This window comes from Lithobates pipiens, unplaced genomic scaffold (genome assembly GCF_037356315.1).
Source record: "Lithobates pipiens isolate NorthernLeopardFrog02 unplaced genomic scaffold, aLitPip1_a1.2 Scaffold_13, whole genome shotgun sequence".
Taxonomy (NCBI): Eukaryota; Metazoa; Chordata; class Amphibia; order Anura; family Ranidae; genus Lithobates; species Lithobates pipiens.
Window position 1 is genome coordinate 449941091 of NW_027507718.1, and position 23025 is coordinate 449964115.

Consider the following 23025-nt stretch of genomic DNA (forward strand, 5'->3'; position numbering starts at 1 on the left):
TCTCCAGTACAGTGATCACTGGCACTGTAGCAGCCGGTATCTCTTCAAGCTGGCAGCATGTTTACAGCAACAATTGTGTAAAAGTGCTGAGGGAAGTTTCCCATAGGTTCCTCCTCAGCTCTGACATGTGTTCTGATAGAACAGGAGGAGGAGCTTGGGAAGGAGCTCTCCCAGCACTGAGGTCCCAGGAACTGAAGTCTGTGCTTGGGGCAAAAAAAGAGGAAGGGGGAGATATTTGCTGACTTCATGCTGCAAAGGATTAAGAGGATTTTCGTGCTGCATGGGAAAATGTGGAGGTGAGTGCATTTGTGCTGAGGGAGGATTAGGGGGATAAGAAAATTTGTGTAAGAGAGGTTCAGAGGGGATTAATACTGTAATGCAGATGATCAAAGCTCGCCACAGCGCCTAGAGGCGATTCAGTTCGCATTGTGCGCTATACAAGTATTTCATTCATTCAATGCCGCGTACACACGTAGCCGACTATTCAGCGGACTTAGTCTGGCGTACTTCCCGCTGGACTTTCCGAACGAGCTACTTGCCCACACACGGCACTTTTTCAGCGGACTAATACGGCGTACTAAGTCCGCCGGACTATCCGCCGTACTTTTGAAATGAACGGACTTGCCCACACACGCGGAGGAAAGTCCACACATTTTGAGCGCGTCTCCAGGTAGCCTGGTATGGACTTAAAGGGGAACCCCTACACCGAAAAATCGGTGTGGGGGTCCCCCCAGGTCCATATCAGACCCTTATCCGAGCACACTACCCGGCCGGCCAGGAAAGGGGGTGGGGACGAGCGAACGCGCCCCCCCCCCTCCTGAGCCGTACCAGGCCATGTGCCCTCAACATGGGGGGGTGCCCAACCCAAAGCACCTTGTCCCCATGTTGATGAGGACAAGGGCCTCTTCCCGACAACCCTGGCCGTTGGTTGTTGGGGTCTGCGGGCAGGGGGCTTATCGGAATCCAGGAGCCCCCTTTAATAAGGGGGCCCCCGAATACCGGCCCCCCACCCTATGTGAATGAGTATGGGGTACAATGTACCCCTACCCATTCACCTGTGAAAAAAAAAGTAAAAAAAAAACCACAACACACAAGGGTTAAAATAGTTTATTCCACAGCACTGGGGGTCTTCTGTCCGTCTTTGGGGGTCTTCTCGCCGGACTCCTCTGCTATCTTCTGCTAGCTCTTTTACTAGCGGAGGAGCCCGGCTTTCTTCTTCGCCGTCGCTCTCTTCTTCCGACTTCGGGGGTCTTGTCCCCCTCTTCGGGGGTCTTGTCCCCCTCTTCGGTTCTTCTTGCCGGGCCACCGCGCCTTCTTCTAGCTCTTTTACAGGCAGTGGCCCGGTCTTCTGTCGCCGCTGTCGCCGTCTTCTGTTCTTCTCTTCTTCTCTTCAGATGTTGCCTCGTCGTCTCTGCTCACAATGACGGGGACGCGGAGCGCGACAACTTATATAGGGACATCGCCGGATGATGTCTCCGCCCATTATGATGTTACAGTCCCAGCATCCTCTGGAGCTCGCTCGTCCCCACCCCCTTTCCTGGCCGGCCGGGTAGCGTGCTCGTATAAGGGTCTAATATGGACCTGGGGGGAACCCCCACGCCGATTGTTCAGCGTAGGGGTTCCCCTTTAAGGCCATACTAGGTGACGGGGCCAGCGACGCCTCCTTCGCTGGCCCCGGCTACCTGGAGACGCGCTTTCCGGGTGGGGAAAATCTGTTCATTTCAAAAGTACGGCGGAATGGCACACACACGGCCGGATTGTCCGCCAAAATGCGAGTCCGGCGGACAGATTGGAGTGCAAAAATACTTTCTAAGTCTGCCGGACTTTTGGGTAAAAAAAGTCAGCCAGCGTCTACACATGGGGGACTTTTCCACCGGAGTTTTTGATCGTGTGTACGAGGCATTAGGGGTATATGGGGTGAGAATTTGTGCTCAGAGGGGAGATTTGGAGGGGGGGTAAGATAATTTGTGTAAGAAGGAGGGGCTAGGAGACGAGGGATATGGGGGGATTTGTGCTGGGAGGGGATATAAGAGAGTGAGAATTTGTGCTGGGAGGGGAAGATTGAGGGGAAGTTTTTTGCTGAGAGGGGTTAATTGTGCTTGTAGGGGGGATTTCGCAGGGGGGGGGTTGAATAAGCGATTTGTGCTGTGAGGGGGGGATAAGAGAATTTGTGTAAGAAGGAGGGGGTTTGTGGAGGATTTATGCTTAAAGGATGGATATGGGGAAATTGTGCTGAGAGGGGGGATCTGTGCTAAAAGGAGAATGTGAGAGATGATTTATGCTGAGAGGGGGGGGTTGGGGGGTAAGAGAATTTAAATAAGAAGGAGGGGTTTGGGGGATTTATGCTGGAAGGAGGGATATGAGGGGATTTCGTGCTGATGGGGGGGGACTTGTGCTGGAAGGGGGTATAAGAGGGTGACAATTTGTGCTGAGAGGGGGGGTTTTGCTGGGAGGGGGAGATTGAGGGGAAGGCTTGTGCTGAGAGGGGGGATTTGTGCTGGAGGGGGGGATATGGGGCTGAGAATTTTTGTTGAGAGGGGGAATATGGGGGGGTTGTGCTGTGAGGGGTGATTTAAGGGAGTAAGAAGATTTGTTCTAGAAGGAGGTTTTTTAGGGGAGGAGGATTTATACTTGAAGGGGAGATTGGGAGGGAGGGATTTGTGCTGGGAGGGGTAATTTAGGTGAGGAGGGGGATAAAAAAGATTGTGCTAGAAAGAGAGGCAGGGGGTATTTGTGCTGTGGGGATGATTTTGGGGGGGAGGGAATTTATACCAACAGCTGTATTTGTGGGGCGTGGGATTGTGCTGGGAGGGTAATAGGATTTATGCATAAGATCCCATGCTAGAAGGTGGGAGAGGAATTTGTGCTGGGAGGGGGGGATTTGGGGAAGATGAATGTGCAGGTTAGTGCTGAAGTGGTGAACTGGAGGAGAGTCCTATCCCCTCCTAAAGCACCCCTCCCCAAATATATATCTGTCCTCAACTCTGCCCCACATTCTAGCACAAGTCCTCTACCTGCCAAGGTGCCCCCCCCAGCACATACCCGAAGCCTGGGTTGCGTCTAGCCATGCCTGTTAAGCCCCTCCCCTGGAATGTTTGACCACACCCATTTTGCCATAGCACGCTAAGTGTGCTGCAGGCTTCTACCTCCCTCAAGTGTCCCTCATTCTCAAGTTTGAAAGTTGGGAGGTATGCACAACGTGGGAAGTCTGAGCCCCCATCTGACCACTGTGAGCTGTTCAGCCGACCAATGCATTGATCATGGAATAAAGGAATAAATCAACTTACAGCTACAGAAGCGATTCTCCAGAAGGACTCCTCTGCGTTGTTCTCACACTCTGCTGTAGTGGGACAGGAGTCGTAGTCAATCCCTGAACACAGAGAGGAGAATCTGCATTAAGAAAGACGACATCACAGCCAACTCCATGTTCTGGCCCATCTGTCCAATGCTATAATCTCCCTTCAGCAATGATATCACCCCCCCCCCCCCCCCCAATAATATAATCACTCCACCAATGATACTGCTTCCCCACAGAGAGCAAGGGTCCTGCGATCATATTATCTCTCCCCACCAATGATATAATCTATCTCCAATGATGTAATCTCTCTCCACCAATTATGTAATCTCTTTCCAATAATACAATCTATCTCCACCAATGCCATAATCTCTCTTCAGTGATACAATCTCTCTTCACCAATGCTATAATCTCTCTACCAATATTATACAGTAACCTCTCTCCACCTTTGGTATTATGAGCACCCATTAAACAACGCACTACATAAAAAAAGCTGAATTTATTTTATAAAGTGTCATGAAAAGATGAGTTTGCCATCACATACTAATTTGACAGGATGATTGACAGGTCTTCTCCTTTTTACTGCTTTTGATTCCCCTCATTACACTGGATCTCAAGAATTGCAATAAACCAGATTGAGTATGCCTTTAATGTAGAAGGAGCGCTGCACCTTGTGGTGTCTAGAGGGACCTTGTACAATCTGGGTTTTGGATCAAAGAGTACACAGAGATTCATTTAAGACTATTATGGGCACTTCCATGCATAACCAGGTATCTGCACGTCTGCAAAATGGTATAACATGGCGGGTCATTAAAGGCACAACACAAACCTACAGGTAAAATCTTAAAGTTTATTGTACTTCACCAAAATTACTCATTAAAAACAGTCTCATATTGGATATAAATTCAAATTTTCCATGACAAATAGACTTCTTTTTTCGAGAGGATTCCAGTTAGAATACATATGTTTATAGTCCAACATTTCACGTAATCAAACTAACATGCTCGAATTTTCTTCTCTGCAAAATCAACGTGTTTCCTGTAATTAATCCACTTCATCAGTCACTTAAAAGTGGGATATATAAATATTTTCTATGTATAAAAATACATGCAATTACAACACATTCATAACAATCACAGTGCATATTCATATGTATCTGCCGCAGTGCGATTCCATAGATACCTGAGTGTATTCCAACAAGAGAGGAGGTGAACCAAGGCCCCAATGGGGAGATAAAATCAAGGGGTGAGTCCCCTCCAGGGGATAGTCCTTGGAAAGACCCCACATAGATAAGAGGTAATTGCGGATGAATCAAACTAACAGCATTATAAAAGGTTTTGAAGAGGCAAAAGTACCTACCACTCAAAAGGGTAATACAGCTTAATGCCGGGGTATCATGTATAGTTGACACAATCCACAGGTTTTTTGTGGAAATTATTCCCACCACCACCATGAGTTCTCATAGGGGCCGCTCGGTAGATATACCTCCTACTGTCTACTATACATGATACTGTGTCGTTAAGCTGTATTACCATTTTGAGCCGTAGGTACTTTTGCCTCTTCACTTGTAGTCTCCTAGGCTCTTAGACTATAGTATAATCATGAAGTGATCTTTGAAGTTCCCTCCATTTGTTTTATTTTTATTTTTACTTTTAAAGGTCCCATAGAGATCTGATTGGTGGGCCTTTGAAAACATACTGAAAGAAACTTACTATCAGGTAAAATAAAAGGATGGAGTAATTTTCATCTCACATTGTTCATACTATTCATAAAATTCTGCCTAAATGGAGAACTATGTATATATAGAGGCATAACTAGATACTCTTTATTGCCAAAAGTATTGGGACGCCTGCCTTTACACGCACGTGAACTTTATGGCATACCCCTATCCCCAAAGTCCATAGCAGACCCTTATCCGAGCACGCAGCCTGGTGGGGGGGGGGGGCGAGCGCACCAGTCCATGTGCCCTCAACATGGGGGGGTGCTTGTCCCCATGTTGATGAGGACACAGACAACTCTGCCATTGGTTGTTGGGGTCTGCAGGCTTATCAGAATCCGGGAGCCCCCTTTAATAAGGGGTCCCAGATTCCAGCCTCCCACCCTATGTGAATGAGTATGGGGTATGATGTACCCCTACCTATTCACCTGGGGGAAAAAAGTGTTAATAAAAAAAACACAACACAGGTTTTTAAAATACTTTATTAGACAGCTCCAGGGGTCTTCTTCCGTCTTCGGGGATCTTCTCGCCAGACTCCTCCGCTATCTTCTGCTCTTCTACTAGCTCTTTTACTAGCGGAGGAGCCGCGCTTTCTCCTTCGTCACTGCCACCGTCCGGGGGTCTTCTTCCGACTTCGGGGGTCTTCATCCGACTTCGGGTTCTTGTCCCACTCTTCGGTTCTTCTTGCGGGGCCTCCACTTTCCTCTTCCAGCTCTTTTACTAGGGTTGGCCCGGTCTTGTCACTGTTGCTGCCTCCTTCTGCTTCTTCTTCCTTCTTCTTCTCTTCTTCTGATGTTGACACAACGCTTTCTCTGGCCGTAATGGCAGGGACATGTCACGCAGCGACTTATATAGGCACACGGCGCGTGGTCACCGGGTGATGTCACATGGTGATCCCGCCCCTTATGATGTCACTGTCCCAGGGGATGCTGGGACAGTGACTTCATAAGGGGCAAGGTCACCAGTAGGGGTTCCCTTTTAAATCCATACCAGGTGACGGGGCTCACTAGATGTCAATCTCCCCGATGGAGGTGGTGACATTGACTTCCTTCGCTAGTCCCGTCTACCTAGAGCCACTTTCAAAATTAACAGACTTTACTCCATGTGTGGGCAAGTCTGTTCATTTCAAACGGCCTAGCCCATCTGAAAAGTCCAGGCATATGTGGGCAAGTCCGCTCGTTTGGAAAGTTTGGTGGCTCTCCGCTGCAAAGTCCAGTTTTTTTTTCATTTGCTCTGCTGCTATGTGTCTTTTGTGTTCTATCTTAGCCACCCTAATTGCACCCTTACATATCTTGTTGCATTCTTTGTAAAGTCTGAATGCTGATGATGATAATCCGTCAGCTTTGTATTTTTTGAAGGCCTTCTCCTTTGCTTTTATATGCATTTTTACATTAGAATTCAGCCATCCAGAACTTTGTTCGCTCTTTTAAATTTATCTCCCAATGGGATGCGATACTGGCTAATGCCCTTATTTAATATGCTCTTAAAGCAAAACCATCTCTACTCCATGTTCTTTGTTTCTAAGATTTTATCCCAATTTATATCTTCTAGCAAGGATCGTAGTTCAGGGAAGTTGGCTCTTTTGAAATTCAGTGTCTGTGTTCTCCTTGTATTTCCTATTTGTGTGATTTATACTGAAACCAATTGATCTGTGATCACTGTTTCCTAAATTGCCCCATATTTCCACATCCGTAATCAGGTCTGTATTATTGGTAATCAGTGGATCTAGTAACGCCTTGTTTCTAGTTGTTGCATCTACCATCTGACCCATGAAATTGTCCTGCAAAACATTTAGAAACTGGCGAGCCATAGACAAATGTGTGGTTCCCTCCACCTATGTCTGGATAATTAAAATCCCCCATCATGATAACACTTCCCATCCTTGCTGCTAATCCAAATTGTGATAGGAGGTCTGTCTCCACCTCCTCGACTCAGGTTAGAGGGCCTATAGCATACTCCCAGTAATATTTTTCCCTTAGCTTCATCCCTTTGGAGCTCTACCCATAAGGATTCCACCTGCTCCCTAGCCTCCTTATTGATGTCATCTCTCACATTCACATATACATTATTTTGATATTTAGGCATACCCCTCCCACTTTTGTATCCTCTCTAAGACCCCATTCACACCTGAGCGTTTTGTAGCTTGACGCCTGAAGCTACAAAACGCTGGAGGGTAAAAAATCCATTATTCTCAATGGAGATGGTTCACATCTCCACTCCAAGTCGCCTGAAGCCCTACGCCTGAAGCTCAAACAAGTTCCGGACCCTTTTTTGTCGTGTGAATCGGGCTCATTTGGGCGTTTTTCTTCTTTTAACATTGGTGACCTTTTGCCCTGCACAAATTCACGGCAAATCGCAGTAAAAAAGCGCTGTAAAAACCGTCGCGAATCGCGGTAAAATGCTGCAAATCGCGGTGCAAGAACGCTTGAAAACGCTACGCTCACGTGTGAATGCAGCCTAATACCCTTGCATAGCTGCCAGCCAATCATGAGAGCTGTTGAACCAGGTCTCTGAAATGCCCACAAAATCGAAATCCTCATTGTTCAACAGTATCTCTAGTTGATCCATCTTGTCCGCCGGGCTCCTGGCATTGGTGAACATGCCACGTAGTTTAGACCGGTTGCATACTGTCCTCTTATTGGGTTTTCAGAGATTGCAAATAGGACTTGTTGCTATACTTACCTTGGGTTTATGTGCTTTAGTCAACCTACCACTAATGCCCCCAATACTACCCTTTGGAATATGTTCATTGCTGACTATCTCTACCTCTGGACCCTCCCCCCCATTGCCTAGTTTAAAAACCCCTCTAACTTTTCTGCCCTCTTTCCTCCCAACAGATCTGAACCCTCCTCATTTAGGTGCAGTTCGTCCCTTCTATAAAACTGGTGACTGACTGAGAAATCAGCCCAGTTCTCCAGGAACGCAAACCCCTACCTACTACACCAGTTCCTCAGCCACTTATTTACTTACCCTAATCTCCCTCTGCCTTTTTGGCAGAGGTATCGGTAGTATTCCTGAAAATACTACCTTGGAGGTCCTTTTCCTTAATTTAGCTCCTAAGTCCCTAAAATCATTCTTTAGGACACTCCATCCGCCACTGACTTTGTCATTGGTGCCAACGTGCACCATGACAGCCTGGTCTTCACCAGCCCCTCCCAGTAATCTGTCAGCCAGATCCGTAATGTGCCCAACTCGAGGGCCCGGTAGACAGCATACAGTTTGGCACTTCAGGTCTTTGTCACAAAATTGCCCTCTTTGTCCGTTTAAGACTTGAGTCCCCTACCACCAGAATCTGTCTATCTCCCCCCCCCCCCCCCCACACTCTCACTAGAGGAGTTCTTCCCCTGGCAGCTAGGAAAGTCCCTCAGCTCCAGCAGTGCTGGTCCCTGACCGGTTTCACCAATGTCACTCAATGGAGTGTACTTATTGGGATGTTCCAGCCCAGGATCGGCTTCCCTGGCATTTCCCACTCTATCCTTCCTGACTGTCACCCATCTACTTGTTTCTAGTGCCTGCACCTCTTTATCTCCACCTGCCTCTGTGCTGGCCCCTGCCGACACCTGCCAGGTGCGCTCCCAGCTCTCCTTTAGTATGGAGGGTCTTCTCAGTGCTGACAGTTGCTTCGCTAGATTCAGAACCTGGGCTTCCAGGGAAACAATGTGCTTATATTTTACACAGCAGTATTCGCCCTCAATCAGATGATCAAGGAACGCATACATGCTGCAAGATATACACCGAGTCGCATCTCCACACCCACCAGGCATCATACCTACTAATTTAGTGAGGATTGAGGATTACACTCTGTCCAAATTACCTAACAACTAGCAACCTGACACTAATACTCAACAATACAATACACAGGTACTCACAGTTCACATGCACTTGCAAACCACGTGCACTTGCAGACCACGTGCACTCACAATACACAGGTACTCACAATACACAAGCATACACAATACACAGGTATTAATTATCCACACACACACTACTCGGACAACACTCAGGTACTCCCAACACTCACAACCCCCAAAAGAACCTAAAAATGCAACACAGCAATCACCAGCAGTCAAAAGAAAAACTTGTTCTCACTCTCCACTCCCACTGTTCAGCTTCCAACCAGCAGACCAATGTAAATCAGCCGCAGTGTTAGGCCGCGTACACACGCGCGGACTGTTCGCCCAACTTTGTCCGCTGAACAGTGTTTGGGCGGACAGTCCGCTCGTGTGTGGGCTTTCAGCGGACAGTTTCAGCGGACAGTTTGACGAACAAGGTTTTACGGAATTTCCGAAAAACTGTCCGCTGAAACCTTGTTTCAGCGAACAGTCCGCCCGTGTGTAGGCTTGTTCGTCAAACTAAGTTCCGCGCATGCTCAGAAAGGATTTACACGCCGAAAGTTATAATGCAGTGTATAGGACGTCGTATTTTTCGTCCCGTCGTACGTGCCGTTCACGTCATCGCGCACGGTTTCAGCAAACTGTTCGTTCGTCGTGTGTGGCCATGTCCGTCCATGCTAATTTTGAGCGGACTGTTTGCCGAAACTGTTGGACGGACAAAGTTGGGCGAACAGTCCGCGCGTGTGTACGCGGCCTTAGTGATTACAGCCACACTAGTCCCCAGTGTGATCAGACCAGTGCAGAGCTGCCTCTGCCTGCTGCCTGCACTAAATCTGGCCTGTTTATTGACCACATTTCTGCCTGCTGCCCTGGACTAGTTCTTTGCCTGTTTGCTGACCTTTGCCTGCGACCTCAACGGACCCATCTGCACCTCCCGCTGACTACTTTCCTACGAGACACCAGTCCCAGCCATCCTCGTGAAACTGCACTCCAGGAACTCTTTTTTTCTTCCTTTCTTCTGCCTACTGTACTTCCTGGCCACTGAACAAGAGATTCCTGGGTGCAGCCACATACCAGTAGGATAGGCTTGCTTAGCTTATAGGAACTGGGCCTGCTTGAGGTGACTCTATTCCTTGATCACTCATACAGTGGCGATCATTACAGTACGTTGGTTTGACACAATTGGTTGATTATGTGATACACAAGATGTCTGGAACATGATCAGTCCAGAAAAAGTCTCACACATATAGAATCAGCACACTAGGAAGGAGTAGCAGAATGTGTTTTGAAGTGTGATTTTAAGTATACCTATGCTGTGTGCTAGAAATATCTTATTAACTGACAACTTTGTGTTAAAAAAAAATATATATTTTTTTTTATATTGCATTTTTCCAAAAATTTGTGGCAAAAAAATAAGTCTATAAAATGCTACCCATGGTTTTTAGAAAATACTTTGGAGTGTTTGCTTTCCAATCAGGAAGTTAGATGTGCAATTTATGACCCTGGAACCCCTGAAGGCGCTCCTTGGATTCTGGGCCCCTCTTTGCATCTAGGCTGTGAAAAAGTCTCAAATATGCAGTATTTCCATTCACAGGAGGCATAGCAGAAGTATAATTCTAAGTATGCCTATGCTGTGTGAGAAAATTAACTTTCTAAAATGACAACTTTATGAAAAAAAAACGTAAGTTGTTCATTTTACAAATCAATTGTGACCCATTTAACACCCCAAGAAATGAGGCAGTCAGTACATTGAGATTGATCAATATATATATATATATATATATATATATATATATATATACAGTATCTCACAAAAGTGAGTACAGCCCTCACATTTTTGTAAATATTTTATTATACCTTTGCATGTGACAACACTGAAAAAAATAACTTTGCTACAATGTAAAGTAGTGAGTGTACAGCTTGTATAACAGTGTAAATTTGCTCTCCCCTCAAAATAACTCAACACACAGCCATTAATATCTAAACTGCTGGCAACAAAAGTGAGTACACCCCTAAGTGAAAATGTCCAAACTGGGCCCAAAGTGTCAATATTTTGTGCACTATTATTTTCCAGCACTGCCTTAACCCTCTTGGGCATGTAGTTCACCAGAGCTTCACAGATTCCCACTGGAGTCCTCTTCCACTCTTCCATAATGACATCACAGAGCTGGTATATGCTAGAGACCTTGCACTCCTCCACCTTCTGATTGAGGATGCCCCACAGATGCTCAATAGGGTTTAGGTTGGGAGACATGCTTGGCCAGTTTATCACCTTTACCCTCAGCTTCTTTAGCAAGGCAGTGGTTATCTTGGAGGTGTGTTTTGGGTCATTATCATGTTGGAATACTGTTCTGCGGCCCAGTCTCCGAAGGGAGGAGATCATGCACTGCTTCAGTATGACACAGTATCACAGTACATGTTGGCATTCATGGTTCCCTCAATAAACTGTAGCTCCCCAGTTCCGGCAGCACTCATGCAGCCCCAGACCATGACACTCCCACCACCATGCTTGACTGTAGGCAAGACACACTTGTCTTTGTACTTCTCACCTGGTTGCTGCCACACATGCTTGACACCATCTGAAGTAAATAAGTTTATCTTGGTTTCATCAGACCACAGGACATGGTTCCAGTAATCCATGTCCTTAGTCTGCTTGTCTTCAGCAAACTTTTTGCGGGCTTTCTTGTGCATCATCTTTAGAATAGGTTTCTTTCTGGGACGACAGCCATACAGACCAATTTGATGCAGTGTGTGGCGTATGGTCTGAGCACTGACAGACTGACCCTCCACCCCTTCAGCATCTGCTGCAATACTGGCAGCAACAATATGTCAATTTCCGACAACCTCTGGATATGATACTGAGCACATGCACTCTTTGGTCGACCATGGCAAGGTCTGTTCTGAGTGGAACCTATCCTGTTACACCGCTGTATGGTCTTGGCCACCGTGCTGCAGCTCAGTTTCAGGGTCTTGGCAATCTCCTTATAGTCTAGGCCATCTTTATGTAGAGCAACAATTCTTTTTTATATATCTTCAGGGAGTTCTTTGCCAAGAGGTGCCATGTTGAACTTCCAGTGACCAGTATGAGAAAATGAGAGCAATAACACCAAATTTAACACACCTGCTCCCCATTCACAAATGAGACCTTGAAACACTAATGAGTCACGTGACACCGGGGAGGGAAAATGGCTAATTGGGCCCAATTTGGACATTTCCACTTAGGGGTGTACTCACTTTTGTTGCCAGCGGTTTAGACATTAATGGCTGTGTGTTGAGTTATTTTGAGGGGACAGCTAATTTACACTGTTATACAAGCTGTACACTCACTACTTTACATTGTAGCAAAATGTAATTTCTTCAGTGTTGTCACATAAAAAGATATAATAAAAATATTTACATAAATGTGAGGGGTGTACTCACTTTTGTTAGATACTATATATATATATATATATACATATATATATATATATATATATATATATATATATATAAAATCATAATTTGTAGACTATAACTTTAACAAAAATTAAATATACACTGATTTGGGTTATTTTTTACCAAAGAAATGTAGTGGAATATATTTTGCCCTGAATTTAAGAAAAAATATTATGTTTGCAAAATATAACAGAAACAAATCTTTTTTCAAATTTTTCTGTGCTTTCGCATTTATATATCAAAAAATAAAAAGTGCAGTGGTGATTAAATACCACCAAAAGAAAGTTCTTGTATATATATATATATATATATATATATATAAAAAAAACATTTTATTTGGTTACAGTGTTGTCATTTAAAATGTGACAGAGCAGAAATATGAAACATGGTCTGTTCAGGAATGGGGTAAAAGTGTTTAGTCTTGAAGTGATTAACAACTAGGAAACAATCTTTGCAAAATTCTTTGCACTGGTGTACCTAATTTATAAACATATGTACTAATTTTTTTTTACATTTCAGACAGGTGTCCTTGTTAGAGATGGTGGAGGACTTATTTTAGAATGGTGCAATGTTACATTTGGCCACCAGATGGAGACAATTTACAAGAAAAGCTGCAAGATAGATGTAAATGCATCCCAACTTTGGAGATTGAGGGGTAATTTCTTGTACATTCACAATGCTAAACTGTTGGGATACATCGCTTATTTTTACATAAATGAAGAATAGTTAAAGTAATAAAATTAGGACGTTTTGTTATCTTAAGTTATACACTCTTGGACTTCTGTGAATGAAAGATGAACAATTAAACCATTGAAATTGTTCTTTCATGCAATTATTTATTTAGTAATTTATTATTTTTAGTATGTTTTGAAGAACCCTTCTTATATTCATCTGCAACAGTTTTATTCAGTCATTAGTGCTTTAACTTTAGGGCTAGGCTCTGCAGTGCAGAGAAGCCCAAAATGGCTGTACTCTCAGAGATGCTTAGTAGCACTATGAAAACAGCTGATCAATGAGGATTCTAAAAATGGGGACCTTCTGCTTGTACCTAGAGGATGGGGAGGTTCACAGCACTTAATCATATTAATTGATAATGCATACTCACACTACATCTACTGACATCAACGGCTGGCAGTATACTTCTAGTACTGTCAATAGTGTTAAACTGTATTTTTTTATACCATTAGCACACCTCATTGGGTGATGAACACATTCACTGACCCCTAATCCAGCTTTTAAGTCCCCTAAAAAAACTATTTTCATATAAAACCTTTAACCCAACCAATCTCATAAAATTAACATCTAACTCCCTTTAACATAAATACCTTAACTAAAGCCTAAAATTGACTTACCTTATCAGTTGGGTAGCCCATGCTAATGTCTAGTACACACAGGCCAAATATCAGGAGACAATGGCCGGTTCAATAAAAAACAGCCGACATTCAGCCTATGTGTATGTCAGCCAGTCCGACAGAAGGCGGCTGTTTGGCCAGCTTCTGTCAGATGAGCATGCTGGAAAACCAGCAGCCAACCGGCTCCTGATCAGCGCTCTAAGCCATTGGCAATGATTGGAGAGGCCATCCCCCTATCAGAACACAACAGCTCAGCAGGGGAGCTCACTGTACTAATATCAGATTGTTAGTACAGTGGTTTCCGACAGGAGTTGTCAGTGTGTACCAGGTTAGTGTGGGTGTGTACCAGGCTTAACTCTATTATACATTTCTTGCACTTCCATGATATTGGCAGGGAGACCAAATGCTTGAGGTATTAGAGACTGACTATGTCCACTTGCTGACCTCCCCATAGCATATTTACTGCTACATGGTGGCCGCACTGTGCAGAATCCCGTGTATACTGTATATGTGATCCTGCATTTCCAAGTTTAGGGCATGAGTGCACACCGGCAGAGACTTGCTCCCTTGGCACCCGCTGATGGCTCGTTACACTGACAGAATGCCAGTCTACCTATGTAAACAAGGCAGACTGTCATTCTGCCAGTACAGAAGACATGGATCCTGTGTCTCAGTAAAGCAGAAACACCGATCTATGTTTCCCAGTAGTAAATGCACCTCTCCCACTACAATTCAACATTAGCTAGGCACAAATTTAAACCTTTGATCGGCCCTGATGTTAACCCTTTCCCTGCCTGTGTCATTAGTACAGTGACAGTGCATATATTTTTAGCACTGATTACTGTATTAGACCCCTTTCACACTGGGGCGTTTTTCAGACGCTTTTGGACTAAAAATAGTGCCTGTAAAGCCCCTGAAAAATGCCTCCCCTGCAGCCCCAGTGTGAGAGCCTGAGTGCTTTCACACAGGGCGGTGTGCTTGAAGGACGTTAGATAAGTCCTGCAAGCAGCATCTTTCGGGTGGTACGGGAGTAATGTATACAGCGCTCCTCCACCACCTCTGCCATTGGAATCAATGGGCACCACTGCCAAAGTGCCTGCAAAGCGCTTTGGCAGTAGCACTTTGCAGACGCTTTTAACCCTTTATTTGGGCGCTATTGGGGGTTAAAAGCACCTGCTAGCAGCTGAAAAGACCCCAGAGTTTGTAGACGCTATAATTTCGGCACAAACAAATCAATATACGCTTATTGGGATTTTTTTTACCAAAAATATGTAGCAGAATACACATTGGCCTAAATTGATGAAGAAATTAGATTTTCTTTTTACATTTTTATTGGATGTGTTTTAAAGCAGAAATTAAAAATCTTTTTTTTATATAATTGTTGGACGTTCTTTTGTTTATAGCACAAAAAAATAAGAAACACAGAGGTGATCAAATAGCACCAAAAGAACGCTCTATTTGTGGTAAAAAAAGATTATGGATTTTACTTTGGTACAGTGTTGCACAACCGCAAAATTCACGCTACATATTATTTTACATCCCACAGCTCACCTGTCCCAGTGACTGATCCACAGAAGTTGAGATCATCTGCCACCCAGCCACTTAGCGTGTCACCAAGGCCCATGTACCGCTTGGTCTTGTCTGTGTATTTGTTCACCAAGCCTTTGTTGTTTTCCCAGAAAAGTGACTATAATAGATAAAGAAAATAACTTAGGATACTTATATTTTTGCATGCAAAACATGTACTGTAAAAAAGCACCATATCAGGGTACAGTAAACTACCCCTGCCCAAACACCAACACATACCCTAAAATCATATTTTAATACAAAGTGTCACCAAGAGCTTAACTACAGATCATGGGGCCTCGTTGGAAAAAATGTAATGGTGCCCTCTCTCTGTGGCACTTGGCAGTGTCACCCGTGACAATACTGTCACTGATCTTAAAGTATGAAGAAATTATGGACATACATCAGGAGAGAGGTCATCATAGTCAGTACACTACCAGGGACCAGTACTATAGGTTTTCAGGTAATAGATGGCAGCAGTGCCGGGAATTAAGTCTTCACTTTTCAGAAAACGACTCAGTCAGTGCTCAGTAGTTTTTCAAGCTATCAAATCTTAGATCTCATGCACTTACTGTAAACTCAACTGCCTTCCAACCCCCGAAACAAGCAAGTGCAAGTTCTCTTCTCTGTTCCAATTGTCAATCTAAGGGCTAGTTTAGACTTGCTTCAAAACGTGGCTTCGGACAGGCTTTGTTAAAGCTTTCTGAATGTCAGTCAAAACCCCTGTCACTAAATAAAATGGTTAGTTGACAGTCCTGTTTACACGTTGCTTTTGCTTGGTGCTTTGATGAGGTTTGGATAAGGCTTCGGTGGGGCTTCGATGAGGCTATGGTGAGGCTTCGATAAGGCTTTGGTGGGGCTTCGGTGGGGCTTCGATGAGGCTTCATTGAAGCTTCAGTGGGGCTTCAAGCGAGATTTGGTATAGCCTTTTATGGAGGCTTTGAAGACGTTTTGAAGCACCTCTAAAGCTACATGGGGTATAATTTCTGAAGCGAGGCTGAAGCAAAGCAAAAGCAAGGTGCAAACAGGACTGTAAGCTAACCATTTTATTTAGTGCTCATTTACACTTGCTTCAGCTTCAACACTCATTAACAGCTAGTTTACAGTAGCTTCAAAACAAGGCTTCGAACAGGCTTTGTTAAAGCCCTCAGAGCGCCAGTCAAATCCAGTCACTAAATAAAATAGTTAGCTTACAGTCCTGTTTACACCTTACTTTTTGCTTTGCTTCGGCTTTGCTTCAAAAATGATACCCCATGTAGCTTTAGTGGTGCTTCAAATCATCTTCAAACCAACATAGAAGTCTATGGCAAAGCTCGCTTGAAGCCCCATCAAAGCCTCATCGAACCTGCCACAAAGCCTCACTGAAGCCCCACCAAAGGCTCATCGAAGTCCAATTGAAGCTCCACCGAAGCCTCATTGAAGCACCAAGAAAAAGCAAGGTGTAAACAGGGCTGTAAGCTAACCATTTTATTTAATGACAGGGGCTTTGACTGGAGTTCAGAGAGCTTTAACAAAGCATGTCCGAAGCCTTGTTTTGAAGAAAGTGTAAACTATAAAAACATAGGTATCGCCCTTTGGGACTTTATATGAGGTGTGCACAATTGGCTGATGAAATTGACAAATATAAATACAATAAAAACATATGTTGCAGAAATGATCACACATGAAAGAGTAGCATAGGCAACAAAGGCAAAGCTAAAACTATTTTGTACATGGTTAAAGATTGCATTACATATGAAATACATGAGTATATATAACATCTAATACACCGACAAGTTTTATGAGATGTGACTCGCTCTTCAGGGGTGGATGCATGTAGGATATATCAGAAAATGAATGACCAGAAAGGTAAGGTAACACATTACCGATTGGTCATGCTGATTGGCAAGTATGGGATCTTTTCTTTCTCTGTACGGCCCCTCTTACCATTTGCCCATTATTTATTTATGTGTTACATTACCTTACATTACATTACCTAGATTAAGGCTTACCTGTAGGTCCAAGAAATATCTCCTAAACCTATACGGTTTAGGAGATATTTACCTGAAGACCGCTGTCTATGGCACATGCGCCGTAGACAGCGGCGCGCAGGCGCACTGGGTAAGCCGCAGATCGCTGCGATATGCCGCAAGTGTTGGCTCCCATGCGCATGCGTGGGAGTGACGTCATCGCTGCTCCGGCGAATCACAGCGCCGGAGCAGCGAGACCCACGGAGACCCATCAAGAAGATGGACGCTCGGAACTGCAGGGGACAGCGGTGACTTCGCTGGCTCCTGTGTCAGGTAAGTGACACATAATGGACTACTCATTATGCTTTACCTTTGCAGGGAATCAAAGAGGAAGTAAACCCATCAGGGTTTATTTCCTCTTTAAAATTAGCACTTTTGATTTTGAACGTTCGAGTCCCATAGACTTTAATGGGGTTCTAAAGTTCATACGAATTTTAGGTCCTTTCGAAAGTTCTGGTGCGAACAGAACCGGGGGGTGTTCGGCTCAACCCTACTTGATCATTTCCAAGTTACTATCACAGATACAAATAAATAAACCATAATGAATTGTACCTTATCTGTCGGGATGTCATGGTGTGTCATGTTGATAAAGAGCTCATAATCAGATGGAATGACAGAACAGGGATCCTTGCTGGCAAAGGCACTCTTAAAAGCGGCCCATATAGCAGAGCAGTTTTTATCACTACAACAAAAAAAAAGTATAAGCAATCTGAGATCTAAATATAAACTTTATAGTTTTTAATTACAGAGATCTCAGAATAGATTTACAGACATACATTGTGTCAGTGATAGTAGATAAGCCATAATAATTGCAGGCATTCTCTACTGGAAGCCAAGCCAGTGCAAGAGGGATTCAGAGCCTAGGGCAGTGATGGCGAACCTTGACACCCCAGATGTTTTGGAACTACATTTTCCATGATGCTCATCCACTCTGCAGTGTAGTGGAGCATCATGGGAAATGTAGTTCCAAAACATCTGGAGTGCCAAGGTTCGCCATCACTGGCCTAGGGCCTGACGGATGTTCAGGGGCCCATCTACAACCTTCATACTACTGCAGTAAACCATGGGGATAGTTCAACTGATCAAAGTTGTGCACTTGTAGGCATTTGGCATCGGATGGGGAGGGCCAAGCCAGTATATATAAAAAAAAAAAAAAAAAAAAACGAAAGCGGAAACCAAGTGAACCTGAAATTAAAGTGGAGTTGCCCCCCAAAAAATAAAACTACTTAAAATTCTTAAAAAAAATCAAAAAAAAATAATTGGCAAAAAAAATAATTTTTACTCACCTCTAAATACCGGTTGCTAGGGGGTCCCTCGTAGTCTGCCTTCTTCATTGCCCGGGCTGGTGACATCACTTCCCCTCGCGCCGCACATTCACCTGGGACCTGTCACGTGTCCCAGGTGACTGTACGGCGTATCACGGCGCCCTGCGCCGCTCGCGCATGCGCAGTGGGTGCCCGGCTGTGAAGCCACAGCCGGGTGCCCACAGTATGCATGACGGTGCCGCGAGCGGAGCGGGGAGCGAGGGGGGGGGCTTCGTTCCCCCGCATCGCTGGAACCCGGGACAGGTAAGTGTCCGATTATTAAAAGCCAGCAGCTGCAGTATTTGTAGCTGCTGACTTTTAATTTTTTTTTTTTAGGGGGTACCCCACTTTAATTTCAGAGTGGCAGCCAACATTAAGAATGTGTCCCCACAAATGGATATATAAAAATAATGAATGTGGAGCTAACTCAGTAGTTATAAACAAGTGTGTAGTGCAAAAACAGGAAATAACAACAAATCCAGAAATAGTCCAAAATATCATTAAGAAGTGTACATAAGTGCATGTGCAAAGGTGAATAAGGATCCACACTCTTCTATATCATCTAGACATATGGAAGTAAATGGTGCAGTGATCAAGTGCGGGAAAGTTCATCCAATCCTAAACGTGTAATTACACTCTCTTCCACCATCCGTGATCCACCAAGGGCTCTTGAGAAAGTTACGTGATCTGTGACACAATGCGTCAGAAGGAGTCAGGTGATGTTTTGCCTCCAGTCGCTGTTAAGATCCGAAGTCCTTGTGTTTAAATGTAAGTTGCTGCTTTGAAATAAATCTTTTTTTACTCAATTACTACACCATGGAGATTTATTTTTTCTTCTATGAGTTTTATATGGTGGAGAGTGGAGGAGTTTAAAAGGATGTATTTAATATTACAGGGAGAACATTGGTTTCTTATTCACCAACAAAGCTGCTTAATCTCCGGGCAGATCTTTAATCTTAATCTTTAATAGTGATTGGACCCTGGGCAAAAAATTTCTTGGCCCCCCCCCCATGCAATTTCACTCTCCACCTGCTCTGAGACATACAATAAATAGCAGCTAGACTTAAAATCAGTTTACCATATCAGATCAGGCAGCAATTACGATTGGTTGCCAGCAGTTACAGCATATCATTACTGCTTACTGACGGGTTGCTAGAGGTTACAGCACACATTATGGCTCACTGATTAGTTGCTAGAGGTTACAGCACATCATCTCCTCACTGCAGGGGAGCATGATATACATATGAATGCTGCTTTTATTTACATAACAATGCAGTCGGCCGCAGCTAATTACTTAATAATGCCGGTTATTTACATGTAAACACAGGGTCTGCAGGTGATTCATTTGTACACAACAATAGGGCAGAGCTGGGCAGCATTAGTACCAGCACTTCACACTGAGATATCGGGACACAGCACAGGACTAAAACTTCAAGGGCCAAGGGAATATAAACTGGGATAGTTGGAAAGTATGAAGCAGCTGCTTTGGGCCCCACAACAATGACAGGGCCCAGGGCATAATGAGCCAGTATGCATAGCATACTGGCTCATTATGAAATACTGGTCCCCGTACACAGCTCAGACCGGCGACATCACTCTCAGAGTTACTTCCAGGTATCGCAGGCTCCAGCACTGTGATTGGCCGGAGCCACGATGACGTCACTCCCGCGTGGGAGTCACTGGTAACGGCACTGGTGACTGCAGCAATGGCCCGAAAGTGCCATTGCTTCAGTGCGCATGTGTCGATAACGCCGGCACATGCAGACACAGGGGATATCTCCTAAACTGTGCAGATTTAGGAGATATCTGGGGTAGCTACAGGTAAGCCTTATTATAGGCTTACCTGTAGTCAAAAGTGGATTGTAAGGGTTTACAGACACTTTAATGATATTTTGGACTATTTATGGATTTGTTGTTTATTGATTTTGTTTTTTCATGTTTTTTAAACCAGTTCCTGACCGGCGCACGCCGATGTACGTCGGCAGAATGGCATGGGCAGGCATATTGGCGTACAGGTACGTCCATTTTTAAATGCCGCCCTGCCATCGCGTGCGCGCCGCCGGTAGGTACCCCCATGAGTCCAGTCACGGGTCCCGCGGACTCGATTGCCGCGGGGATACCCGCGATCGTCTCACTGGGCGGCTGAACAAGGAGATGCTGTTGTAAACAGCATCTCCCCGTTCTGTCTAGCAACAAGTGATGCTGATCTCTGCTCCATGTGATTGGAGCAGAGATCAGTGTTCACTAACACAAAGCCCAGCCCCCCCACAGTTAGTAACATGCCCCTAGGAACACTTAAACCCTACACTGCCACCCCCTGGTTAACCCCATCACTGCCAGTGTCATTTACACAGGAATCAATGCATTTGTATAGCATTGATTGCTGTATGAATGCTAATGGTCCCAAAAAGGTGTCAAAAATGTTCGAAGTGTCTGCCACAATGTCGCAGTCACAATAAAAATCGCTGATCGCCGCCATTACTAGTAAAAAAGAAAATTATTAATAAAAATGCCATAAAACCATCCCCTATTTTGTAAACGCTATAACTTGCGCAAACCAATAATCATATAATAGCAATTATCAATAATCGCTTATTTCGTTTTTTTTAGCAAAAATACGTAGAAGAATACGTATCGGCCTAAACTGAGGGGGAAAAAATGTTTTTTTTAGATATTTTTGGGGGATATTTATTATAACAAAAAGTAAAAAATTATGTGTTTTTTTCAAAATTGTTGCTCTATTTTTGTTTATAGCGCAAAAAATATAAACCGCAGGGGTGATCAAATACCACTAAAAGAAAGCTCTATTTGTGGGAAAAAAAGAACCTCAATTTTGTTTGGGAGCCACGTCACACGACCACGCAATTGCCATTTAAAGCGTCGCAGTGCCGAATTCCAAAAAGTGGTCTGGTCTTAAGCCAGCAAAAGGGTCCGGTCTGAAAGTGGTTAAGGATGAGGAAAACCAAACCAAACCTTAGGCCTCCATTCTGCCTGTCCCTGGATACTACATGCTGTACTTTGCATTCTTCTGTCTACAGTTATTCTATATAAGCCAATTAGTGCTCTAATGAAATTTGAACACATGCTTTCAACTTAGATCTCTGCATTTTATGTACTTGAGCTCATTCAGAACAGTTAGATGACAGTGCTTACCCCACAGAAGGATTCACTATTGCAATGTAATCAGAACACCGGCCAATAATAATATCTTCCAGGTTGGGGGTGGTACCTCGCCCCTTCCATTTTTTCTCTGCAGCTCCGTTCAGCTGAATCAGATAACATATATTCAACAGCAAACTTCCAAGAACACAACGAGAAATCTGCATTCTGGATCTTTGGCGACACTGAAATATAGGACCACCTGAAGAACACAAAATGCTTCAATATAGTATTACAGGATAGTGCATGTGTCATTACCAATGAAAAAAAACATTTACATATTATAAATCATGTATATATTATTTAGACATTTCTAATCAGAATGTCTATGCACAGACTGCATGTGGCACCATAAGAACTCTATGAGTGGGATGAGGAGGTGTGCTACGTCTAAATAGGGATGAGATGAATGGTTCGACCCCAGCATAAGTTGATGGGATGTTCTGGGCAAATTCAAAAGCCGCTGGAACACCGTTAAAGTCTATGGGACATTAACATGAAAAATCAAAAGTGTTTATTTTAAAGGCTTATATGCAAGTTATTTTCATAAAAAAGTGTTTGGGGACATGGGTCCTGCCCCAGGGGACATGTATTAATGCAAAAAAAAGTTTTAAAAACTAAAGTTTTTTCTAAACTAATTTAAAACTACTAGCAGCTAAAATGAATTTTCAGGTCCCGGCAGATAAAAGTCATTGAAAAAAATGGCATGGGATCCACCCTAGTCCATTTGGGTCTGGTATGAATATTAAGGGGAACCCCCGAACCAGAATTAAAAAAAAAAAATTGAGTGGGCCCCCCCAAATTCCATGCCAGGCCCTTCAGGTCTGGTATGGATATTAAGGGGAACCCTGCGCCAAATTGTTTTAAAAAAAATGCCGTAGGGTTCCCAGAAACTTCAGGTCTGGTATGGATTTTAAGGGGAACCCCGTGACAAAATGTTTAAAAAAAATGGAGTGGGGGTCCCCCAAAAAATCCATACCAGACTCTTATCCGAGCACGCAACCTGGCAGGCTGCAGGAAAAGAGGGGGGCGAGAGAGCACCCCCCCTGAACCGTACCAGGCCACATGACCTCAACATGGGGAGGGTGCTTTGGGGTAGCCCACCAAAGCACCTTGTCCCCATGTTGATCGGAACAAGGGCCTCATGCCCACAACCCTTGCCGGGTGGTTGTGGGGGGTCTGCGGGTGGGGGCTTATCGGAATCTGGAAGCCCCCTTTAACAAGGGGACTCCTAAAAACCTCCTGTTTGAAATGGTAATGGATACATTGTACCGGTACAATTTCCCCAAAAAAGTGTCAAAATGTTAAAAAAAAAACAAGACACAACTTGGGACAAGTCCTTTATTTAAAAAAAT

General features: G+C 44.2%; 1 protein-coding gene across 5 annotated transcripts in view; it reads right to left on the reverse strand.

The window, feature by feature from the left end:
* The window catches only part of LOC143975392 (ADP-ribosyl cyclase/cyclic ADP-ribose hydrolase 2-like), a 63343-nt gene that overhangs the window by 23346 nt on the left and 16972 nt on the right, over positions 1-23025 (reverse strand). For all 5 annotated transcript variants that reach the window (XM_077477754.1, XM_077477753.1, XM_077477752.1 and 2 more), the window contains 4 exons: positions 21665-21872; positions 17760-17889; positions 15184-15319; positions 3288-3370 (listed from right to left, as the gene is read on the reverse strand). In XM_077477754.1, coding sequence (XP_077333880.1) covers positions 3288-3370; positions 15184-15319; positions 17760-17889; positions 21665-21837 — 522 coding nt within the window. In that variant the 5' untranslated portion in view covers positions 21838-21872. The remainder of the gene's footprint in view (positions 1-3287; positions 3371-15183; positions 15320-17759; positions 17890-21664; positions 21873-23025) is intronic.